General features: G+C 46.0%; 1 protein-coding gene across 2 annotated transcripts in view; it reads left to right on the top strand.

Moving 5' to 3' along the window:
• The window catches only part of efhc2 (EF-hand domain (C-terminal) containing 2), a 210,585-nt gene that overhangs the window by 45,700 nt on the left and 140,936 nt on the right, over positions 1 to 23,949 (top strand). For both annotated transcript variants that reach the window (XM_086006688.1, XM_086006687.1), the window contains exons 2-4: positions 1,827 to 2,015; positions 5,806 to 5,956; positions 23,260 to 23,483. In XM_086006688.1, coding sequence (XP_085862814.1) covers positions 1,827 to 2,015; positions 5,806 to 5,956; positions 23,260 to 23,483 — 564 coding nt within the window. The remainder of the gene's footprint in view (positions 1 to 1,826; positions 2,016 to 5,805; positions 5,957 to 23,259; positions 23,484 to 23,949) is intronic.

Raw genomic sequence — 23,949 nt, 5'->3', positions numbered from 1 at the left:
CTGACTGAGGAGGAACATCCTGAGCAGAAGCCACAGCGGCTGGGTGTTGAATGGTCTGAGTCCACGTAATTATCTTGTCCGAAATGCTTTGGAGAAGTTGGTCAAGGCGGCCGAGGAAGGCACCTTGATGGGAGAGAATAGAACGAAATTCCTCCATCACTGCTGGGTCCATACTGGCTCAGTCTTGCTGTCAGGGCGAGGCTGGTTCTGGACCCAAGTGCAGACAGACGAGGCGAGAAGCAGGTATGCAGTCTTAAATAAAAGTACTTTACTAGAATCACACAGGTAAACAGTTACAAACATAGGAGCTCGAGACAAGCTACCACTAGGCAAACGGCTTGTCAAGACTGAGCACAGAGGGAAGAAACCACAGAACTTAAATACAAGCAAAAACAGGTGAAACCAATAAACCCGATAAAAGGCAGTTAAGTAATAGACACAGGAGAAACTAGTAACAATTAGCAAAGGGAAAAAAACAAGTGAAGGTGCCATCTAGGGGTTACTGAGGGAACTAACCGGCACCCTCACAATTACAGGAGAACATGGTGGAGTGGGCAGATAGGTGGCACATATAGTTCAATGTAGGGAAATATGAAGTAGTACATTTTGGGGGAAAAAGATCAGTGAATGGAAGTTACCTTGAATGGTAACATTCCTAACTGAGTGGAAAAACAGAGAGACCTAGGAGCGCAGATCCATAGATATTTAAAGGTGGGAGTGCAGGTACAAAAAGGCATTGAACAGAAAAGCAAAGAAGTCATGTTGAATTTGTACAAGGTATTGGTTAGGCTGCAGTTGGAATATTGCTTGTAGAACATTAGAAAGGCTACAACAAAGATTCACCAGAATGATGTTGGAAGTAACAGGTTATGAAGAAAGCTAAAAAAAAAGTCTTTTCTCGCTGGAATAGAGAAGGTTGAGGGAGATCTAATAGAAGTTTTCAAAATGATGAATTTTCATGAGAGGGTAAATAGTGAAAGATTGTTTCTGCTAGTTGGTGAATCAATAACAAGGAACATGGACTCAAGATTATCACCAGAAAAATGAAGGGGGAAATTACATTGCTCGAGAAAATAAATTTTGGTGATCCTAATGCTGGACAGAAAAGGTGCAGATTTTTAAAATTCATTCTCAGGATCTGGGCGTCACCAGCAAGGTCGGCATTTATTGCCCATCCTTGGTTGCCCTGAGAAGGTGGTGGTTTTTGAATGCTATAGGTGGCAGTTTGATACAACTGAGTGGTTTGCTAGGCCACTTCAGAGGCCAGTTAAGAGTCAGCCACATTGGTATGGGACTGGAGTCACATATAGGGCACAGGTAAGGAAGCTGTGTTTCCTTCCCTAAAGGACCTTAATGAACCAGTTGAATTTTTACGACAATCAGACCGATTCACGGTCACTTTTACTTTCCAGATTTTAAAAACTGAATTCAAATTCTCAAACTGCATGGTGGGATTTGAAATCACATTCTCTGGATTATTAGTTCAAGATTCTGGATTACTAGACCAGTAACATAACCACTATGGTGTGTTGTACCACTTTAGTACCTGAGTGGGGTGGGGGAGAGCAGTCCAGGAAAATGTATCATAGTATTTTATTGTGTCAACGTACAGCAGTAGTTAAAATACACAAGCTTTGAGGATCACATACTTCTCTTCATCAGATAAGAACACAAGCATCAGGAATTAAAATGATGTTTACAACAAAATCATTGCATGTAATAACTTTTCAAAATATACTGTTTATTTTATATTAAAAATTAACAGAAAGTGAAGCCTACTATTGAAGTTTTTCCAATACTAATAGTTGTTTGTTTCCTTATTATAGTTAGGAAAGGAGAAATTTCATAAATCTCATCACTTTGACTTCCCAAATGAAGTCCCTACGATGGTTGGAGAGGAAAAACCTGGCATTGGTGGCGAACCATTGCTTGGTCAGAAGCTGAAACCTAAGTACAGTGTATTTCCAAAGGGACAAGGCAGTGATGCACCAGCATGGGTTGTCTTTGACAAGCAGGTATGCTTTAGTCTATGCTTGTTCCACTTGAAACAACTATAACAAAGTGATCCTTGCTGGAAGTATGCACATGTGGATGTTTGAGAAGGATCAAATCCTATCACACAGCTCAATCTCCGAAATCTTTTCTAGTCTCTGTAATTTTCTCCAGCCCTACTTAACAGCATTCACCCTCTGTTCTTCTTACTATAGTTGACTTTAGTTTTCACTTTACTCTGCTGCAGCATCAGCGGCAGAACCTTCAGCTATTACACCACTGTACCATTAAATTTTACTCCCTGAACCTTACCACCTTGCTAATTCTCTACTCACCTTCAAAAACTTCTTCAAATCTTTTTGACCATGCCTTAAATTACTTCCCCTGATTTCCCTATTTCTTGCTCCGTATCCACCATGCCTTTGATGGTAAGCTATGTAGTCTAACACTTCCTGTCCCAGCTTCTAATGAAGAATGACCATTCAGTGAGATACTGGATGGTTTCCAGCACCAACAGTATCACTACCCAACACGAGTCCTGCTTGAATCCCTCCAATCAGGTTTCCGCCCCTCCATTGGATTGAAACGGTCCTAACCAAAGTCATAAGGTGTATTTCCCTCCTTGTTTTCCTTGACCTCTCTGCAGCCTTCAATGTAGTCAATCACATGCTCTCCTCCATTGTCCATCTCCATGGAACTGCCCTCGCATCATTCCATTCTTACCTATCTAATTGTAGCCAGAGCATCTCTAGCAATGGCTTCTCTTCCCATCCCCACACTGTCACCCAAGGATCCATCCTAGCCTCGCTTTTCTTCCTCATCTACCTGCAACCCCTTGGTGACATAATCTAAAGTCACATGTATCCCGATAATACCCAGTTCTACCCCTTCACACCTCTCTCAACCCCTCTGTTGCCCCTGAGTTGTTAGACTGCTTAGTTCCCAGACAAAGACACATTGTCTTCAGTCCCTGACAGAAACTCCAACTCCTTGCCACTGATTCCATCCCCCTCCCCAGCCACTAGCTCAGGCTGAACCAGATTTATTGCAACCATGGTGTTTGCATAAGATTTTGACCCCATATACTCTCCATACTCCAAGACTGCCTACATCCACCTTCATAATACTATCCACTTCTGTCTCTATCTCAGCTTATCTGGTGCTGAAACTTTCATTCATGCTTTTGTCACCTCAATGCTGTCCTGGCAGTCCTCCCATCCTTCAGCCTCTGTGAACTTTAGCTCAGGTAACATTCTGTTGCCCTTTTCCTACCTCATACCAAATTATGATCACCCATCCTTGCTGACCTACAATTTCACAAGGCCCCGTGTCAAATTCTCACCTTTGAGTTTAAATTCCTCCATGGCCTCTGCTCTCCCTATGTCTGTAACCTCCTCCAGCTTTACAGCCAAATATAACCCCACTATTTAAGAAAGGAGGGAGAGAGAAAACGGGGAACTACAGACCAGTTAGCCTGACAACAGTAGTAGGAAAAATGCTAGAATCTATTATTAAGGACGTGGTAACAGGGCACGTGGAAAATAATAATAGGATTGGGCAGAGTCAACATGGATTTATGAAAGGGAAATTGTGTTTGACAAGTCTGTTAGAGTTTTTTGAGGTTGTAACTAACAGAATAGATAAGGGGGAACCAGTGGATGTGGTGTATTTGGATTTTCAGAAGGCATTCGATAAGGTGCCACACAAGAGGTTATTAAACAAAATTAGGGCTCATGGGATTGGGGGTAATATACTAGCATGGATTAAGGATTGGTTAATGAACAGAAAACAGAGAGTAGGAATAAATGGGTCATTTTCGGGTTGGCAGGCTGTAACTATTGAGGTACCACAAGGATCAGTGCTTGGGCCTCAGCTATTCACAATCTATATCAATGATTTGGATGAGGGACCAAATGTAATATATCCAAGTTTGCTGATGATACAAAGCTGAGTGGGAACATAAGTTGTGAGGAGGATGCAAAGAGGCTTTAAGGGGATATAGACAAGCTAAGTGAGTGGGCAAGAACATAGCAAATGGAATATAATGTGGAGAAATGTGAAGTTATCCACTTTGGTAGGAAAAATAGAAAAGCAGAGTATTTTTTAAATGGTGAGAGATTGGGAAATGTTGGTGTTCAGATGGACCTGGGTGTCCTTGTACACGAATCACTGAAAGTTAACATGCAGGTACAGCAAGCAATTAGGAAAGCAAATGGTATGTTGGCCTTTATTACAAAAGGATTTGAGTATAAGAGTTAAGACATCTTACTGCAATTATATAGAGCCCTGGTGAGACCACACCTGGAGTATTGTATACAATTTTGGTCTCCTTACCCAAGGAAGGATATACTTGCCATAGAGGGAGTGCAGTGAAGGTTCACCAGACTGGTTCCTGGGATGGGGGGATTGTCCTATGAGGAGAGATTGAGTAGTCTAGGCCTATATTCTCTGGAGTTTAGAAGAATGAGAGGTGATCTCATTGAAACATACAAAGTTCTTACAGGACTTGACAGGGTAGATGCAGGGAGGATGTTTCCCCTGGCTGGGGAGTCTAGAACCAGGGGTCACAGTCTCAGAATAAGGGGTCGGCCATTTAGGACTGAGATGAGGAGAAATTTCTTCACTCAGAGGGTGGTGAATCTTTGGAATTCTCTACCCCAGAGGGCTGTGGAGGTTTAGTTGTTGAGTATATTCAAGACAGAGATCGATAGATTTTTTAACATTAAGGGAATCAAGGGATATGGGGATAGTTCAGGAAAATGGAGATGAGGTAGAAGATCAGCCATGGTCTTATTGAATAGCAGAGCAGGCTCGAAGGACCAAATGGCCTACTCCTGCTCCTATTTCTTATGTTCTTATGTAACCCTTTACAACCTTTCCCATACTCTCTGCTCTTCCAACTCTAGCTTCTTATGTATTCCCTTTGTCCTACCATTGGCAGGTGTGCTTTTAGCCACCTGTGTCCCGCACTCAGGAATTGGCTCCTTAAATGAGCTTGCTTCTCCACCTCCCTCTCCTTTTAAGATTCTTTTTAAAACCCACCTATTTGACCAACATAGGAATAGAAGTAGGCCATTCAGCCCTTCGAGCCTGTTCCTCCATTTAATTAGATCATGGCTGATCTGTACTTCAACTCCATTTGCCAGCCTTTGAACTATATCCCTCGATTCCCTTACCTAATAAAAATCTGTTGATCTTAGTCTTGAAAATTTCAATTGACAGCATCCACAGCCTTTTGCGGGAGAGAGTTCCACATTTCCACTACCCTCTGGGTAACAACGTGCTTTCTTGATTTCACTCATGAATAGTCTAGCTCTAATTTTAAGGTTGTGCCCCCTTGTACTGGAATACCTCACCAGAGGAAATAGCTTCTCTATATCTATTCTATTGAATCCTTTAATAATTTTAAACACTTCAATTGTATCACCCCTCAACCTGTCCTTATAATTAAAACCTTTTAGTCTTCCTGAGGTGTGGTGCTCAGAACTAAACTCAATACTCCAAGGTAGGGTCTGACCAAGGCTCTGTACAACTGAAGCATAACTTCCTCCCCTTTGTATTCCAATCCTCTTGAGATAAAGGCCAACATACCATTGGCCCTTTTGATTATTTTTTGTACCTGTGCACTAGCTTTTAGTGATCTGTCTACCTGGACACCCAAATCCTTTGACTTCTCCACAGTAGAAAGTCATTCCATTGTCTACCACTGATTTTCCTCATTTTGATGAACACCGACACCTGCCCCCCCCCACAAACAGAATTTGGAGGCTTTAAATTCAGAAGACTTCAGTAATCATATGCATTGTCCAACAGGTGCTTTGCTTTAAAGCCTATTTTCAAGAAAGTGTTCGTGAAAGAAGAGAAGAACAGTACCGAATAAGAAAGTGCAAGATTTACTTTTACCTGGAAGATGACACAATACAAGTTATTGAACCAGAAGTAAAAAACAGTGGCATCACTCAAGGTACTATAACATCTTTTAATGAAGAACTGAACTCACAGTGGTTAAATCATTCCTTTCATTATATACTTACTATTCTAATTATTCTGACAGTCTCTTGTTCTACTCTGGTCTCATGCTCTATGTTAGCAAAACTAACATTTAATTAGTGCAGAGATTATCAGACCGATTGTATGTTTGCATTCTCCTGATGTGGAGCCATGGAGTTGGGAGAGTGCAAACAGAAAATCAACCCTTATGCATGTAATGTATTCAAATCTCCAATACACTGCTGCAGCAGATCCATTAATTGGGTTCAAAATTGATACTTCTAGTGATCAATCTACGGACAATTAATGTGCAGTCTCCTGCAGATTCTTTTTTGCAGCTGGGGATCTTAGACTGATTGAAGCATTTGCTATTGGCCTATACTTTAATCCACTCTGCCCTTTATTCCAGCTAAGAATCTTCTGGAGACTTCACTGAAACCGCAATAATAAAGAAATAAAAACTCCAATCAGATTTACCAAGTTTCTCCATGAACAGTTTAAAATGTTGGTAGTAAATGAGCAATCAGTGGGGGGAATTTTAACATGGGTGAGCATGTGGGATTGGGTGTGGGTGGGGTGTTAAATCGGGAAAAATTCTGAGCACATCAAGAAGCTGGCTCCAACCCACCGACTTCCACATTTCACTGCAGCGCAACATTGAGCATCAGCAAGGTTTGGACCTGCAGGAGGAACAAGGTGCAGAGCACAGAGTCTCCTCGGACGATTCCAAGGAGGAGGAGGAGGAGGGAGGGGGGAGGGGAAGGAGGAAACGGAAGGTGATGCGTGCAATGCACCACCAGCGGCGCACATTGCTGCCCAGGATGCTCTCATTATTGTGAGGTTCACTTCGGTTCAACCAGTACACCCATCTGACAACCACATGCAAAAGCCATTGCCTACCCCCCCACCCCCAATGTCACAAACACAAAGCAAACAACCAAGCCTCCCTTTCACAGCTCGGCATCAATTCGTATCTTCCCATTTATCATCACACAACTGAAAAGGCCACTTGCTAGCCAGCAACCAAGAATGGGCAAGACGAGAAAGTGGTGCAAAAGAATAATATTTATGTGGCTCAAATGATAAAACAGAAACTTCATAGAATCGTAGAATGGTTACAGCACGGAAGAAGGCCATTTGGCCCGTCGAGCCTGTGCCGGCTCTCTGCAAGAGCACTTTAGCTAGTCCCACTCCCCCGCTCTTTCCCCATAGCCCTGCAAATTTCTTTCCTTCAGATACTTATCCAAATCCATTTTGAAAGCTGTGATTGAATCTGCCTCCACCACCCTTTTAGGCAGTGCATTCCAGATCTTAACCACTCGCGTAAAAAAGTTTTTTCTTACGTCGCCTTTGGTTCTTTTGCCAATCACCTTAAATCTGTGTCCTCTGGTTCTCCACCCTTCTGCCAATGGGAACAGTTTCCCTCTATCTACTCTGTCCAGACCCCTCATGATTTTGAATACCTCTATCAAATCTCCTCTCAATCTTCTCTGCTCCAAGGAGAACAACCCCAGCTTCTCCAGTCTATCAATGTAACTGAAGTCCCTCATTCCTGGAATCATTCTCGTAAATCTTTTCTGCACCCTCTCTAAGGTCTTCACATCCGTCCTAAAGTGTGGTGCCCAGAATTGGACACAGTACTCCAGTTGGGGCCGAACCAGTGTGTTATACAGGTTCATCATAATTTCCACACTTTTGTACTCTATACCTCTATTTATGAAGCCCAGGATCCGGTAAGCCTTTTTAATTGCTTTCTTAACCTGCCCTGCCACCTTCAAAGACTTGTGCACACATGCCCCCAGGTCTCACTGTTTGTGCACCCCCTTCAGGATTGTACCATTTAGTTTATATGTCCTCTCCTCATTCTACCAAAATGTATCACTTCACACTTTTCTGCATTAAATTTCATCTGCCACGTGTCCACCCTTCCGCCAGCCTGTCTATGTTTCCTGAAGTCTATCACTATCCTCCTCACTGTTCACTATACTTCGACATTTTGTGTCATCTGCAAATTTTGAAATTGTGCCCTGTACTCCCATGTCCAAGTCATTAATATATATCAGGAAAAGCACTTAACAATCTAACATTGTGTAACACACCCAGGTGCATACCCTTGCGCAACTACAAATCTTTACTCTTTCTTTTCTTTGCACTTCTACATGGTGTAACCCCTGTGGCTTCAGCAGAGAGAGAGTGGTAGACTGCTGAGATCCCCACACTAACTGCTGAGATGCTCTTGGCTGACATCCTCTGGGTTTTGGAGTCCAAGAGGGCCCCGCCAATGAGTGCTCCACCTGCACCTGTGCAGGGGCAGACTCAGCCATCAGGATACGAGCAGCATGTGGAGTACTGGCTGAGGGTGGGGGCAATGGGTGAGAAGTGGAAGCACTTCGAGCTGAGTCACCACTTCCATGTCCCCTTTCACCATCATCCCTCTCATGGACCAGCTGCACTTCCCTGCTAGCAATGTGCTGGAGAACACTTTACTGCAGATCAGTGGGGCGATGAACGGCCAAGGCTAGGGTATCATTCTATTTAAGGTGGCATTCATAGTGTGTAAGCCATTGGTGAAGGCCTGCATGCACTCGTGTGATTGTTGGGTTTGATGCTTCATGCAGGTGGCCACTCTTTCCATGGAACAAGACATCATCGCAAAGGCCTGCGACATCATGCCACTCATGGTTGAGATGGACTTCTCCAATCTCTCTGCAATCGTGCACAGTGCGGCTGGAACACCTGCCAGTACAGCGGACATTGTCTGCTGCTGCTCAAGAAGTACCCTGTTCGTCAATGGCTCCTGAGATACAGCATCTGCGTCTAGGTAAGCAGAGCTTGGAGACACCCATGCCTGCTGGCGCAGACTCTCCACTGCTGTCCCTGACTCCACCATCTGCTCTTGCTCACTTATAAAGAGCGAGTCATCAGATGAAAATCCAAATATCTCTCTAAGTTCTCCCACCAAAGTGCAAGTATTTGAGCTGGTGCATGGTCTGCATAAGTCCTGTGATGGTGCACCCTCAGAGGGAGCAAGCTCCTCTGAGGAGTCGTCATCGTCATGGGCAACCTGGACCACCTCCTGCTGGATGCGTGAAGGCCCTGTGGGAGATAAAAGACATGAATGAGTACTGTGAAGGTAAGAATGCTTGAAGTTATCATTAAGCACATGGTCATATTTCAGTGGTTATTGATATCAAGTCAACACATTGTGTGCCATGTGGCTGGTTGATATTTAATTCTGTCACCAGGTAGCTGGCAGGACCCCATCTCCGATGGCCAGGCATGCCAAGACTCCGCTGATCTCCAGCGCATCCTCCTCTGCAGATGTCAATTGGGAGATGGCTGGTGGACCACCTCTGGTTGTCTGCCTCTCCCTGGTGTTCTCTGCTCTCTTCTCCTGCAAGGAGGGAAAGAAGAGACCTATGAGTGAGAGTAATGGCATGTGTTTATCGAATGAATGGAGAGCATTTGTTGAGGGTGACTATGAGGGATAAGGATGACGGTGAGTGTCATGGATGGACTGATGGGGATGTGAGAAAGTGCATAGACTGAGAGGGATGGGTATACCTGCAAGATAAGTTAGTGTGAGGAGTGATGTGTTGGAGTAGGCTTGAAGAGGCAGAGTGAGGGGGTTAGGGTGATACGCACATCAGGATGTAAGTGAATTTGGCACTGTACTCGCCTTTCCTGCCCTGTTTAGGTTATTAAACCCCTTTCTCCATTGAATCCAGGAGCACGGCATCACGCTCCTGCTGATGACCTCCTGGCCAACCTTCAACCACACCTTCTTTGTGTCATTGGAACATAAAACAGGAGTAGGCCATTTAACCCCTCGAGCCTGTTCCACCATTCAATGAGATCATGGCTGATCTGTGACCTAACTCCATATACCCACCTTTGCCCCATATCCCTTAATACCTTTGGTTAACAAAAACCTAGAAATCTCAGATTTAAAATTAACAATTGACCTAGCATCAATTGCCATTTGCGGAAGAGAGTTCCAAACTTCTACCACCCTTTGTGTGTAGAAGACTTTCCTAATTTCACTCTTGAAAGATTTGTAGACTATGCCCCCTAGTCCTAGACTCCCCAACCAGCGGAAATAGTTTCTCTCTATCTGTTCCCCTTAATATCTTGAAAACTTCGATCAAATCACCCCTTAACTGTTGTGTATGTAACCGTTTACCTTTAAGGGAACTATAGAATGTAACCGTTCGCCTTTAAGAGCACTACTTTAGGGTGGCACTATCTATTGGCTCATGTATACTGTAATACCGATAGTGACCACACCAGTATATAAGGGTTGTGATACGTTAACTAGGGCAGAATCGCCCGAGCCTCTGAATAGTAAAGACGTGTTTTATTTTGTTAACAGTGGAGTCTGTGATTATTTATAATACAACCCACAGACTTAACATTGGCGACGAGTCAGGATTCGAACCCTGCGGCAGTTGTTCCACGGCGGCTTCGTCCGAAGACAGGACGTTGAAGAGAGGTTTCAATCCTCACCAGTCTGGAACCGACAGGCTGGAAGCGACAGGCATTAGGACCCTGAAGCCTCCATAACCTCGTGGGTAAGCCGCAGCGTTGGCTGCAAAGACAGTGCCACCGATCGGGAGATAAGGGCGATCGCAATCCCTGATAAGAGCCGCGGTGAAACGCGCGAGCGGGTAAGCCAGAGCCCGGGAGGGAGCGAGCAAGAGCCGCGCGAGCGGGTGAGCCAGAGGCCGGGGGCCGCTTTCAAGTGCGAGGCGCAGCCGGGCCATCGATCGCATCCGCTGATAAGGCCCGCACTCGGCCTGAAAGTCAGCGTCGGGGAACGGGTGATAACCGCCATTGAAGTGGGCGGAGAGCGCCGAGAAGCGCGGGAAAACCGCCATCGAAGTGGGCGGGGAGAGCGAGAAGCGCGGGAAAGCCGCCATTTTTCGCGGGGAAACCGCTGAAGAAGAAGGAAGAAGCGGGAAACCGCCATCTTGGAAATTATTAAGAATTTCAGGAAAGTAATAAGATTTTTCAGAAAGGCTGGTGTGTTCTCAAGAAGAGAGGGAAAATAAGTATAAGTACAGCAATACTTGTGGTGTTCTCAAGAAGAGAGAAGAAAATTAATTAGAATTTTCAGAAACAAGAAATAAGTAAAGCAATACTTGTGGTGTTCTCAAGAAGAGAGAAGAAAATTAATTAGAATTTTCAGAAACAAGAAATAAGTAAAGCAATACTTGTGGTGTTCTCAAGAAGAGAAGAAAATTAATAATAAGTAAAGAAATACTTGTGCTGTTCTCGGAAAGAGAAGAAGATGCCTAAGCGAGGAAATATTAATGATTTTAATGCTGAAATAGAAGACAGGGCCACGTATGGGGAACGCATAGGAATATATTGCGTAGCCATATACAACAAGGCAATAACTTTGTTAAATTCGATGGGAGCAAAAACATACGGGCTTTTGAAACATCTGATAGCACCAGTTAAACCAGTGGACCAGACCTTCGAAGAGATCGTAACAGTGCTGAAGGATCACTTGAACCCCACACCGTTGATGCTGGCTGAACGATTTAAATTTTACGCCAGAACCCAGAGGCAAGATGAAAGCAATGCGGAATACTTAGTCGAACTGCGTAAGCTAGCGAAATACTGCCAGTTTGGAGGGAATGTGACAGAGGCGCTGCGGGACAAGTTCGTATGCGGCTTGGCCAAAGAAGGAACGCAGAAGCGACTTCTGGAAGAAAACGACCTCACACTGGACAGGGCTGTCCTCATAGCTTCATCGCACGAAGCCGCAGCGAAAGGGACGGCGGAAATGCAGCTAAAGGCGGCGGCACTCGGGGTGGATCAACTTACAGCAAACACTTCCAAATGCTACCGTTGTGGAAAGACAACGCACGACCAGAATCAGTGCTGGTTTAAGAATCAAGAGTGCAGGAAATGTGGCAAACTGGGTCACATCGCGAAGGTATGCAGGTCCGGAAAGAAGACCAACAAGCAAAGGAAGCCACCACCACAAGGAAAGTACAACAAGGTGCATCAGGTGGCTGAAAAGAGTTCAGACGAACAAAATTCAGACTCAGACCCAAACAGCCAGGAGTTGGATAGTCTGAGAATCCACAATGTGGGTAAAGTAACTGATCTACAGACGATCTGGGTCACACTAAAAATAGCTGGAGTCCAAGTACGAATGGAGCTGGACACGGGATCAGCTGTATCAGTCATCAACCAAAAGGACTACCACCGACTATTCTCTCACATACCCTTAAGAAATACCAAGTTCGTATTACAGACATACACGGGGCATCGCGTATACCCCATGGGGAAAATAAGAGTCAAGGTGAGAGATAGGGGTAAAGTACACCCAAGAATGAATTTGTACGTACTACCTGAGGGAGGACCACCACTTCTAGGACGGGAATGGATCAAGAAAATAGACATGGAATGGCACTACCGACAAGCAATGACGAGTGAGGACTCGGTGCAGACAAGCAGCTCAGACTCTGAGCCGGAAGACGATAAGTCCAGCTTATGTATGAAAAACAAGGTTAACATTAACTCACGGACTAAGGTTGGAAAATCGATGGCGTGCATAAAGACAGAGAATTCTGAGTCTGTTCAAGCTACAGACATATGCATTACGGAGGAACACCGGGCTCGAACTCAACGCTATTTCAAAGTACAACAACAATTAGAACAATTAAGTTACCGCCTCGTACAAGAGATGAAAACAATGAAAAAGTTCTATGACACCGAATGGGAGAGTCTGGAAAGACAACAGAACCTACTGGCTCAAGCAGAGAGCGACCATAGAGCCATCGTGACCAATTACCGATCACATCTCCCTGATGATGTTCAGGGGTTAGAATATTTGCATGATCTAGAGATACAGCAGAAGGGCAAATCACGCTGCACTGAGGATTTTGTTCTGCAATTAGAGACGGAGCTAGTGCAGGCAAAGTTAAGAGAAGTTGAATCACAGGGTGCTCTTAAGGAGATGCAGAAACAAATCTTGGACATGGAAAAGAGAAACGCTTCTTTACCTGATGAGAATAATGTGGCCATGTTGCAAGAGGAGCTTATAGGGGCGAAACTGAAAGAAGCTAAGCAAAGGATGTTGGAACTTGAAACGCAGAACCAAATCAGCGGTAATCAGCTATGTCAAGCAGAGAAGGAGTGCAATGGTCTACATGAGAAGGTGCAATATCTCTCAGCCCAAAATAAGGGACTACTCACTCAGTTAAATGAAAGTAAACGGGAAATGGCTGAGATGGACTGCAAGAATAAAGAAGAGTTGATGGCAGTGAGACTTCGAGAGGCAGATAGCATAGCAGCCTTGGCTGAACTCCAACAGGAAATTGCGAAAGAAACAAATGAAGAGGAATCTTCAGGAAGCCAGGATTTTATTCCAGTTCTTCTCTACGACTCCTTACAAGCAGAGTGCGAGAAGTTGAGAAAACAGTATGAACAGGCCCAGACTACAATTCTGGAGGGGGTTAACTCAGCAACCTCCGAAAAGCTAGTTTCGTTGGAAGTATATGAGCAACTAAAGGTTGAACATGAGCAAGAAGTCCAAAGGCTGCAGGAAATTCTTGAGGAGCTCAGGGCCAAGACAGACTCATCGGTAGAAGTTCCATACATAGATGAGGATGTAGAGGTGAAAGACATGGCAGAACTCATAAAAATATGGAAGGAAGCCCAAGACAAATATGAGGCGGCAATTACCGAGGTTGACCGACTTGAAGAACAGTTTCAACTGGGAATGGGCCCTGAACATGAGCTAGAGAGCATCGAGGCGCAACTTCTCCAAGCACTGGAAGCCAAAGTACAAGAGGAAGAGAAGATGAAAGCATTGGAGAAAATGATGGATGAAATGGAGGAGTATGCTGAATTACGTCCAGGGGAACAGGAGAATGGGGAAACAGCTACTTCAGTAGAAGGATTAAATAGCCTGATAACGAAATCCCTGAAGGAAGGGAAAGGATTGAACGCACAAATGAGGCCAGGAGGGAAGGAAGGGCAGACATCCGAGGAAGAGCAGGATGAATATGATTGCTTGAAGAAGGGTTTTGACCTGTTGAGTGACACCGAATGTTATGAGGATGTGGTCTGCCCAAATTGTGATGGGAACTCCCAAAGTGCTGAAATCCTGAGGAAGCACTTAAGGTCTAAGGAACATAGAGAGTTGGTGGCGCTACAGATGGCAGCCGGGAAAAGAGCTCGGAGAGTTTCAAAAAGGCAGAAAAGAAAAAAAAAAAAAAAGCTATGGAGGATGCTGTCTGGAACGAATTAATACCAGAGACTGAATTTATGAACTGTTCCCACAGAGACTGAACCTGTAAACTGATTCCACTGAGAGTATGTTTGTAAACTGTTATATGACGTTGACTCCATTGAGAGTATATCTGTAAATTGTTATATGACGTTGACTCCATCGAGAGTATATCTGCAAACTGTTTATATAAAGTTGAAGATTGTATGTTTAACGGGATTCTGTAAGTAATAAGCTAGGAAGGGAGGAGTGTTGTGTATGTAACCGTTTACCTTTAAGGGAACTATAGAATGTAACCGTTCGCCTTTAAGAGCACTACTTTAGGGTGGCACTATCTATTGGCTCATGTATACTGTAATACCGATAGTGACCACACCAGTATATAAGGGTTGTGATACGTTAACTAGGGCAGAATCGCCCGAGCCTCTGAATAGTAAAGACGTGTTTTATTTTGTTAACAGTGGAGTCTGTGATTATTTATAATACAACCCACAGACTTAACATTAACCATCTAAATTCCAGGGAATACAACCACCTGCAGGCTTCTTCCTCCTGTTACTAGGGAAGAGTATCTCCCTCTGGGCTCTTACAGCCCCCGACAGCACATCCAGGGAGGTGTCGTTGAAGCGTGGCGCAGCCTTTGCCCGTCTCTACTCCATACCAACAGGTCTGTGACTCTCCATGCCAACTCCAAACTCCTTCAACATGCATGTTTGGAGAGTCCCTTTAAAAACTGGAATTGAAATTGCATTATACACGTCGTCATCACGCCTGCTGATGCTAATTGGACGCGAAGCCCAATGTTAATGAGGTGGCTCAGTTTAAAAAGTCACTGACAGACACACTGCACTTACTTCTGGATTTCCCACGCACTATCGCCCCCCGCACCACTCCCCACCCTCCGGGCTCCCAGTGCATCTGCGCTTTAAAATCCAGCCAAGTGTTTCTGAGGTGGATACATAGCTTCCCAGTCTGAACCTTGGTACATGGTGAAGTAGAGCTCTAAGCTGCACTTATTTGAGCAGTGCTGTTTTTGAATCTTTCAACTGAAAATTAAAAAGGGTCTTCAGAAGCATTTAAAAAAATAACTAAAAGCAAATTAGGAATTCAGCTGGAGTTGCACTGTGTTGAGAAAATAAATAAAGTTGGGCTCAGCATGCTTCAACTTCAGCAGAATCACCAACTTTATTTTTTGAAGGGGTTCTGGAATCACATTTTTTGATTTTCAGAAGGGGACATGGGTTTCCTCCCTTAGGTTCCTGCAATTTCTAAGTGTCTTGATGTCAATCAGCACTGATGTATACAAGGGAAATAAAACCCATATAAAAGCATTCAGTATTCTGCCCTTATATGGATGTGGAAAAAATTACATTGTTGGGGGCAGGAGGTGGAGATAGAGACCAAGACAAGGTCCATATGAAGGGTACATATGGAAGAATGTAATTTTGTTCCCTCAGAGTCAACATATCTCCTACCACACATCCTGAGGCCCATACTCTATTATTTCTCACAAGATAGATCTCAGCCCCATTCACTCTTCTAACCAGAATTCTTCTACATCTGAGATCAGACCTCTCCCACTAACAGCAGCTCCAGTACAGCTTATGCTCATCTGTCATGGATCCCGGCCTCGCCGTGCCAGATGCAGGTACCAATCTCAAACCTGGAACATTTTGGCACTCATATTGTTGTGGACCTGGCCTTTAAATAGATACATTCCGCTGAGGTTTTACTGGGCTCCTGCTGTAACTTCGATAGGAGACTAGCAGAGCCCCAAAGGAAACAGGGGAGACATGGTTTAGTCGGGTCTTTGTCAGTTCCTGATTTGACTTGTGTGGTAAACCACTGTTGTTAGCATTGTTGTTCACCACTGTTGTTAGTACTGTTGTTCACTGTTAGTACTGTTGTTCACTCTTGCATATTGTTGTACTTGTCTGTGCATGCCTCAGCTGACTCCGCCCCTGGCTCCACCCTCATGGCTGGGTATAAAGGTCGCTGCTCGGCAGTCCCCGGCCCTTTTGGATACCAGGCAACCACAAGAGGCATGCTCTGTTCTTTGGTAATAAAAGCCTGTTTATTACTTTCTCAATTTCCAGTCTTTTGTAGCAATTGATAGTGCATCAATTTTATTACCAAAGTTAAATGTTGGCTGCGGATGCTGATCAACCGATGGCGCAAAACGCTGAGCAGCAGGCGCTGCTGCGAGACCTCAGACCAACATGCCTGGACCTAGACCCCCAAGAAGCGGGTTCGTCAACTAAATTTGCACAATGGCTGCGTTGCTTTGAGGTGTATCTGGAAGCCTCGACCATGACTCTTGATGAAAATAAACTGAAAATCCTGGCCTCGAAGGTGAGCCACCAAGTCTATACTTTAATCCAAGATGCGACGACCTACGCGGCGGCTATCGACCTACTGAAAGGGCAGTATGCACGCCCGGTTAACACGGTCTATGCCAGGCACCTTTTAAGATCTCGCAGACAGCAGCCCGGGGAATCGGTGGAGGCCTTCCTACGGGCACTGCGGGTACTCGGACGCGGCTGCGACTGCAAGGAAGTATCGGCCGCGGCACATGCGGAGGGACTGATACGAGACGCTTTCGTTGCGGGCCTAAGGTCCGACTACTCCCGGCAGAGGCTGCTGGAGAAGGGTGAAATAGACCTGACAAAGGCAGTGTCCCTCGCGCTCTCGCTCGACGCGGCCCACAGAAATATGGACGCTTTCTCCCCTAATCGCCCCGCGCTGTGGACGCCGCAATCTTGGGCCATGGGACCGCCACCTCCGACTGCTGCAGCGATGTCCAAGGCACAAAAATGCTATTTTTGTGGCCAAGCTAAACACCCTAGAGCACGCTGCCTCGCGAAGAATGCTACCTGCTCCGGCTGCGGGAAGAAAAGTCACTACGTTAGCGCCTGCAAAGGGAAGACCGCTAACTCCAGCAGCGCCGCGTGCGAACCGTGGGCGCAGCCATTTGCCCGCCATCTTGGGCTCCCCCAGCCGCGTGGGGATCGGGGCCGTGGGCGCCGCCATTTTGTCCGCCATCTTGGACGCCTCCGACTTCGGTTACGGGGGACCCGGACTCCACCACCGCCTCATCGGACGACCGCATCGACGCGCTTGAACATACGCTGGCTTCCGTGACGCTGGATCAATCTCTCCCGCATCAACTGTCCAGGTCCATGATGGACATTACGGTAAACGGCCGCGCCACTACCTGCCTTTTTGACAGCGGGAGCACGGAGAGTTTTATACACCCCGACACGGTGCGCAGTTACTCTCTCCCGGTCCTGCCGACGCGTCACCGCATCTCTATGGCTTCCAAAGCCCAGTCAGCGGAAGTCGGTGGCTACTGTATGGTGACTCTTTCAGTGCGGGGTACTGAATACAAAAATTTTAAACTTCTGGTCCTGCCCGATCTCTGCGCTGCCGTCCTACTGGGGTTGGATTTTCAGTGCCACCTTAAGAGTGTCACTTTAGCGTACGGTGGACCCCTCCCCCCTCTCACGGTCTGCAGCCAGCAGTTTTTAAATCGCCCGCCGCGCGCCATTTGCAGCCTCTCCACCCTTAAAGTCTCCCCCCCTCCTTGTTCGCTAACCTCACCCACTACTGTAAGCCCATCGCTACCAAAAGTAGGCATTACAGTGCCGGGGATAGGGGTTTCATTAAATCCGAGGTAGTGAGACTCCTGAAGGAAGGGATTATTGAGAGCAGCAATAGCCCATGGCGAGCACAAGTGGTGGTGGTGAAGACTGGCGGAAAACAGCGCCTAGTTATTGACTACAGCCAGACGATCAATCGCTACACCCAGTTGGATGCATACCCACTCCCCCGCATATCTGACATGGTCAATCAGATAGCACAATACCAGGTGTTCTCGACGATTGATCTGAAGTCGGCATACCACCAGCTCCCCATCAGGGCTGAGGACCGCCAGTACACAGCTTTTGAAGCTGACGGTCGGCTCTATCACTTTCTCAGAGTTCCCTTCGGCGTCACCAACGGAGTTTCTGTCTTCCAACAGGAGATGGACCGGATGGTTGACCAGAACGCGCTCCAGGCCACTTTCCCATATCTAGACAACGTCACCATCTGCGGCCACGACCAGTAGGACCACGACGTTAATCTAGGGAAATTCCTCCGGACGGCCCAGCGGCTGAATCTCACATACAACAAAGACAAATGTATGTTTCGTACTAAGCGCCTTGCTATTCTTGGCTGCGTAGTGGAGAACGGAGTCATCGGCCCAGACCCCGATAGAATGCGCCCTCTTATGGAGCTCCCCCTCCCCCACTGCCAGAAAGCACTGAAGAGATGCCTGGGGTTTTTCTCTTACTATGCTCAGTGGGTGCCCAACTATGCGGATAAAGCCCGACCCCTCATCAAGTCCGCCTCCTTCCCCCTGACAGCAGAGGCCTGTGCAGCCTTCACTCTCATAAAAAGTGATATTGCGAAGGCCGAATGCACGCTGTGGATGAGTCCCTCCCTTTTCAAGTGGAGAGCGACGCATCCGACTTTGCCCTAGCTGCAACCCTTAACCAGGTGGGGAGACCCGTGGCCTTTTTCTCAAGGACCCTCCAGGGCCCCGAGATTCGACACTCCTCTGTCGAAAAGGAGGCCCAGGCCATTGTGGAAGCCGTGCGACATTGGCGGCATTACCTGGCTGGAAAACGATTTACCCTGCTCACTGACCAGCGTTCAGTAGCTTTTATGTTTCATAATAAGCAGCGGGGCAAAATCAAGAATGACAAGATATTAAGGTGGAGAATCGAACTCTCCACCTACAATTACGATATCTTGTACCGGCCCGGGAAACTCAATGAGCCCCCAGATGCCCTATCACGTGGTACATGCGCCAACGCGCAGGTTGATAGATTACAGACCCTCCACAATGACCTCTGCCACCCGGGGGTCACCAGGTTCTTCCATTTTATCAAATCCCGTAACCTGCCCTACTCCATCGAGGAGGTCAGGACCATGACCAGGAACTGCCAGATCTGTGCCGAGTGCAAGCCGCATTTTTATAGGCCAGACAGGCTGAGCATCGATTTTAAAGGGCCCCTCCCCTCCTCTGACCGCAATGTGTACTTCCTCAATATAATTGATGAGTACTCCCGTTTCCCATCCCTTGCTCGGACATGACCAGTACCACAGTCATTAAATGTCTGAATGACCTCTTCGCATTGTTCGGTTTCCCTAGCTATATCCATAGCGACAGGGGTTCATCTTTTATGAGCGACGAACTTCGGCAGTACCTGCTCGCGAGAGGCATTGCTACAAGCAGGACCACCAGCTACAACCCCTGGCGTAACGGCCAGGTGGAAAGGGAGAATGCGACAGTCTGGAAGGCAGTCCTTTTAAACTTAAAATCTAAGGGCCTTCCGACCTCCCGCTGGCAGGAGGTCCTCCCTGCGGCGCTCCATTCCATTCGGTCGCTGCTCTGTACACCCACCAATGCCACTCCTCACGAGAGAATGTTCTCCTTCCCCAGGAAGTCCACGTCGGGGATTTCGCTACCAACATGGCTGACTTCTCCAGGACCCGTCCTACTGCGGAAGCACGTGAGGACCCATAAGGCGGACCCCCTGGTCGAGAGGGTGAGCCTCCTCCACGCCAACCCGCAGTATGCTTACGTGGTGTACCCGGACGGGCGGGAGGACACAGTCTCCATTCGAGACCTCGCACCTGCGGGTGCTCCTGAAACACCCTCTTCGCCACCCACCGCTACCCCTGCCTACCCCCAGGACACAGTCCCCGCACGAGACCTCGCACCTTCGGGTGCCTCTGAGAGACCACCATCGCTACCTCCCATTACCCATGCTCTGACCCCTGTAGACGGCATGCAGCAGCCCCAGGGTCCGCCACCTGCTACACCTCCTCTGAACGAGACACCGGGTTCAACGTTGGATGCTGCACCATCACCGCCGCTGCTGCGACGCTCAGGACGGCTTACAAGGCCTCCTGATAGACTTCAGTACACAAATTTTTAGTGCACTTCACCCCGCCGGACTCAATTCTAAACAAGGGGTGAATGTGGTAAACCACTGTTGTTAGTATTGTTGTTCACCACTGTTGTTAGTACTGTTGTTCACTGTTAGTACTGTTGTTCACTCTTGCATATTGTTGTACTTGTCTGTGCATACCTCAGCTGACTCCGCCCCTGGCTCCACCCTCATGGCTGGGTATAAAGGTCGCTGCTCGGCAGCCCCCGGCCCTTTTGGATACCAGGCAACCACAAGAGGCATGCTCTGTTCTTTGGCAATAAAAGCCTGTTTATTACTTTCTCAATTTCCAGTCTTTTGTAGCAATTGATAGTGCATCAACTTGTAAGGGTGGAACTTCTGTCCACTCCTCACAAAGCAAATGATGGACTGGGAGGCCGGGCGAGACCCTACACCTGGCCCTGGATGGAGACTCAGCATATCAGTGGCGGTTGATATGCTTGGAAAGATGAGGCATACTAGTCTCCACAAGGGAACATGTGGGTGCCACTGGTGGAGTCCAAGCCTGGCAAAAAGGGCTTGGCCAAAAAGGACAAAATTATTATTTTTAAAATTTTCGTATTGATATACCTATCAATTCATTCCATGAAAAGTGACGAGTTAAGATAGTAACTATAGGTTTTTATTGGCTAAATAACAGAGCCCACCCTCGTGGGTGATCGGTTCCAGCAAGGAATACTAGCCAAGCAATCACCTTTATACCTGGGCAAGCAGGCGGAGCCATGGGCGGAGTCAGCTGAGGTATGCCTAGGTATAACAGCGTGCGAGGCAAGAGGTAACCTTGTGTAGGTGATAACAACAGTGTAACAATAACAGTGGTTTACCACACGTATATCATCCAAATCACTTGTGTAAGTGACCAGAGGCAGGAATAGGGGCTAATATTCCTTCCCTCCCTAGCCCTATGACGCTAAGTCAAATTTTACAGCACCAACCTTGCCCTGGCTCAGATCAGCTAACTCAACAAAGACCAGAGATGGAACCTGGGTCCTTCATATCCTATATGATTCATGCAGTGTATTTACTCACTGACCTGTTGGGACCATACAGTACCAATGGCATTGTCATCCTGGTCAAGTAACTTGCATTTATTTTACTAGATTTCTTAAAAGAGAAAGGTGCAATGAATGATTAATGATGCAGTGATGCGTATAATTGTACCATTAGCTGCATTTGCAATGTATAATGTCCACTTCATGTTAACTAAAGTTTATTTAACATCTAAAATAAACTGAACTAATATAGGATATAAGGTTAGAGAGGTATGCTGGAATTATCCTTGATTTACCTTTTGGAGAATAGCAAGAATCTTTGCAAAACATTCCTAGGGTTTTTAGGTTGAGTACAATGCATGATAGTGCAGATTGTAGGTGGCTTATGGAAGGATATGGTGCTGTGAAAAATCTGCTCCATGGCTGTAGCACACCACTGTGATGCAGATGACTCTTTGTGGAGCATATTGTGGAATCCTGCCAGACCTGTCCAGACACCTGAACTTCTGCTTCAGCAGCTTTGTGGTGTGCTCAGTAATCATCCTGATGATCTCCTGGCATTGACTACCTGTGTTGCTCAGGTGTAGTGGGATTGCAGAGCGGAGTCATGAGCCAGGTGTGTAGAAAGTATCCCTTGTCCCCCAGCAGCCATCTTGGCACATTGGTGGAAGGGACGAATATTGGGGGGATGGTTGAGTGTCACAGAGTAAATGCATCATGACAGCTGCCTGGGTACCTGACACAAACTTGCATGATCCTGTTTCTGTGATCAGAGATTAGCTGAACATTAATAGAGTGGAAGCCCTTCCTATTCACGAATGCTGCTTGCTGGGGATCTGATGCCCTGATAGCAAAGTGTGTACAGTCAATGACACTCTGGATGTGAGGGAAACTAGCTACTGCTGCAAATTGCCGAGCTCCCTAGTGTTGACTGTTGTGGTCAATGGGGATGGTGATGTACTGGTTAGCCCTGGTGAACAGGGCATTGGTGAGCTGCTTAATATAGCTGTGTACTGCATTTAGGGAGATACGGATTATGTCCCCTGCAGCAGGCTGGAAGGAGTCAGTGGCAAAGACATTAAGGACTGTGTTGACTTTGAGAGCCACTGCCAAAGCATGGCCCCCTGGTTCGACAGGCAGCAGGTCATGTTGCAGGAGACTGCAGAGGTCTGCCACAGTCTATTTGGAGGAGCATAGTCTCCTGATACACTGCTCTTCAGGTAAATCCAAGAAAGTGACTCTTCCGTTGTACACACTGTGCGCTGAGTATGACCTCTTACGAACAATCCTGCCTCAGCTGCTGCCCTCTAATAGGCCCAGCTGGTTGTTGAGGCTGCTTCTACTGCTCCTTTTCCTCCAACTGTTCCTCTATCCAAATTAAACTGGCAATAGCAACACCCATGCATAGCAGATAGGGCTTACTGAGGGCAAGTAAGGCAAAAAAGTGATTAGGAAGCTGGAAACTTTTCTGGCATTCTGAACAGTACAGTGGCACACAATTCCTGTGATTTAATTACCTGCAGGTGAGTGCTCCTTTAAATACTGCTTCAGTGGTTATGAGAGACAATCCCGCTAGGTTTTACAGGCAGGTTGGGTGCAGGGTGGGACTTCCGTAATTTTGTATTAAAATCTCATAGGTGTCCTAATTATATGATAGGACCCCAATTTGCATGCATTCATGTGTCCCCCTCCTGCCCCTGGTGGGCACCTCAGCCGACTAAAGAAACTGAGTGGTAAAAATGGCAGCCAGCGGGAATACAGCGGTAAGTATTCTGCAGTGATTTTAACAGCTCGCCTGTCCTGTTCCCACCAGGCAGGCAGAGTTAAAATAACCTCTACAAAGTTTTATTTTTGTTATCCCACGTGCATTACTGAAAGCTTAGCTAGACTCTCAAAGTTATGGGGAGTTAGATCTTGCCTATGAGTGTGATCTAAGATATCAGATCTGAAATAAAAGAGCCAAAACATAACATGGAAAATGAGAGAGATGGAACAGAACAAAGCACACTTAAATCTAAGTCTTCTATTGTTGTTTTAGGAACCATAATCCATCGTCACCGTATTCCACTTCCGCCTCCAAATGATGATCAGTTTTACACAGTGGATCATTTCAATATCTGTCAAGAAATTGTTTTCTACTCAAAGACATTTATGATTGTAGACTGTGACCAGTTCACAAAAAATTTTCTGCGGAAAATGGGTGTCAAACTGAACCCACCTGGCTGCATTCCTGACGATCCTTATATTTCAAAGCGTGAAGAAGTAAGACCAACTTTTTATACAATAACAAAAGTATATTTGAAAAGAAAACCTAGCAGATATGTCAATTAAATAATGTCCTAATCTGAACAATATAAATCAGAATGGAAATTGCCACTAGCTGCTATAATATGTTATTAAATATTTCAGCTGTTATTGTACGTGTTTTGAAGTGATGAAGTTATCAGAAATTTTAGCATAAAAGCTGTGATTTATAAATAGTTTTTTATTTTAGATTTCTAGCATTTTAAAAAAATGTTGCTTTTAATAAACTAAAAACAGTTTTGCCAACTGTGACAGAACAGGTATTTCTCACAACTTGCTGCCACCAGGGTAATGCAACTTTAGGGTATTATAATGAGCCTTTTCCTCTTACAGCAGTATTTCCCTTTTCCCTCACATCTCCTACATACCAGAAACTGCAACCCTGTGGTTTTCAGACCTTGCAGAGACCTCATACTCTTTAGGA

Source organism: Somniosus microcephalus, chromosome 14 (genome assembly GCF_052327205.1).
Source record: "Somniosus microcephalus isolate GS21.2 chromosome 14, FLI_Smic_1.0, whole genome shotgun sequence".
NCBI lineage: Eukaryota > Metazoa > Chordata > Chondrichthyes > Squaliformes > Somniosidae > Somniosus > Somniosus microcephalus.
Note: the sequence above shows the minus strand (reverse complement) of the source record. Positions and strands in the feature narration are given on the sequence as shown.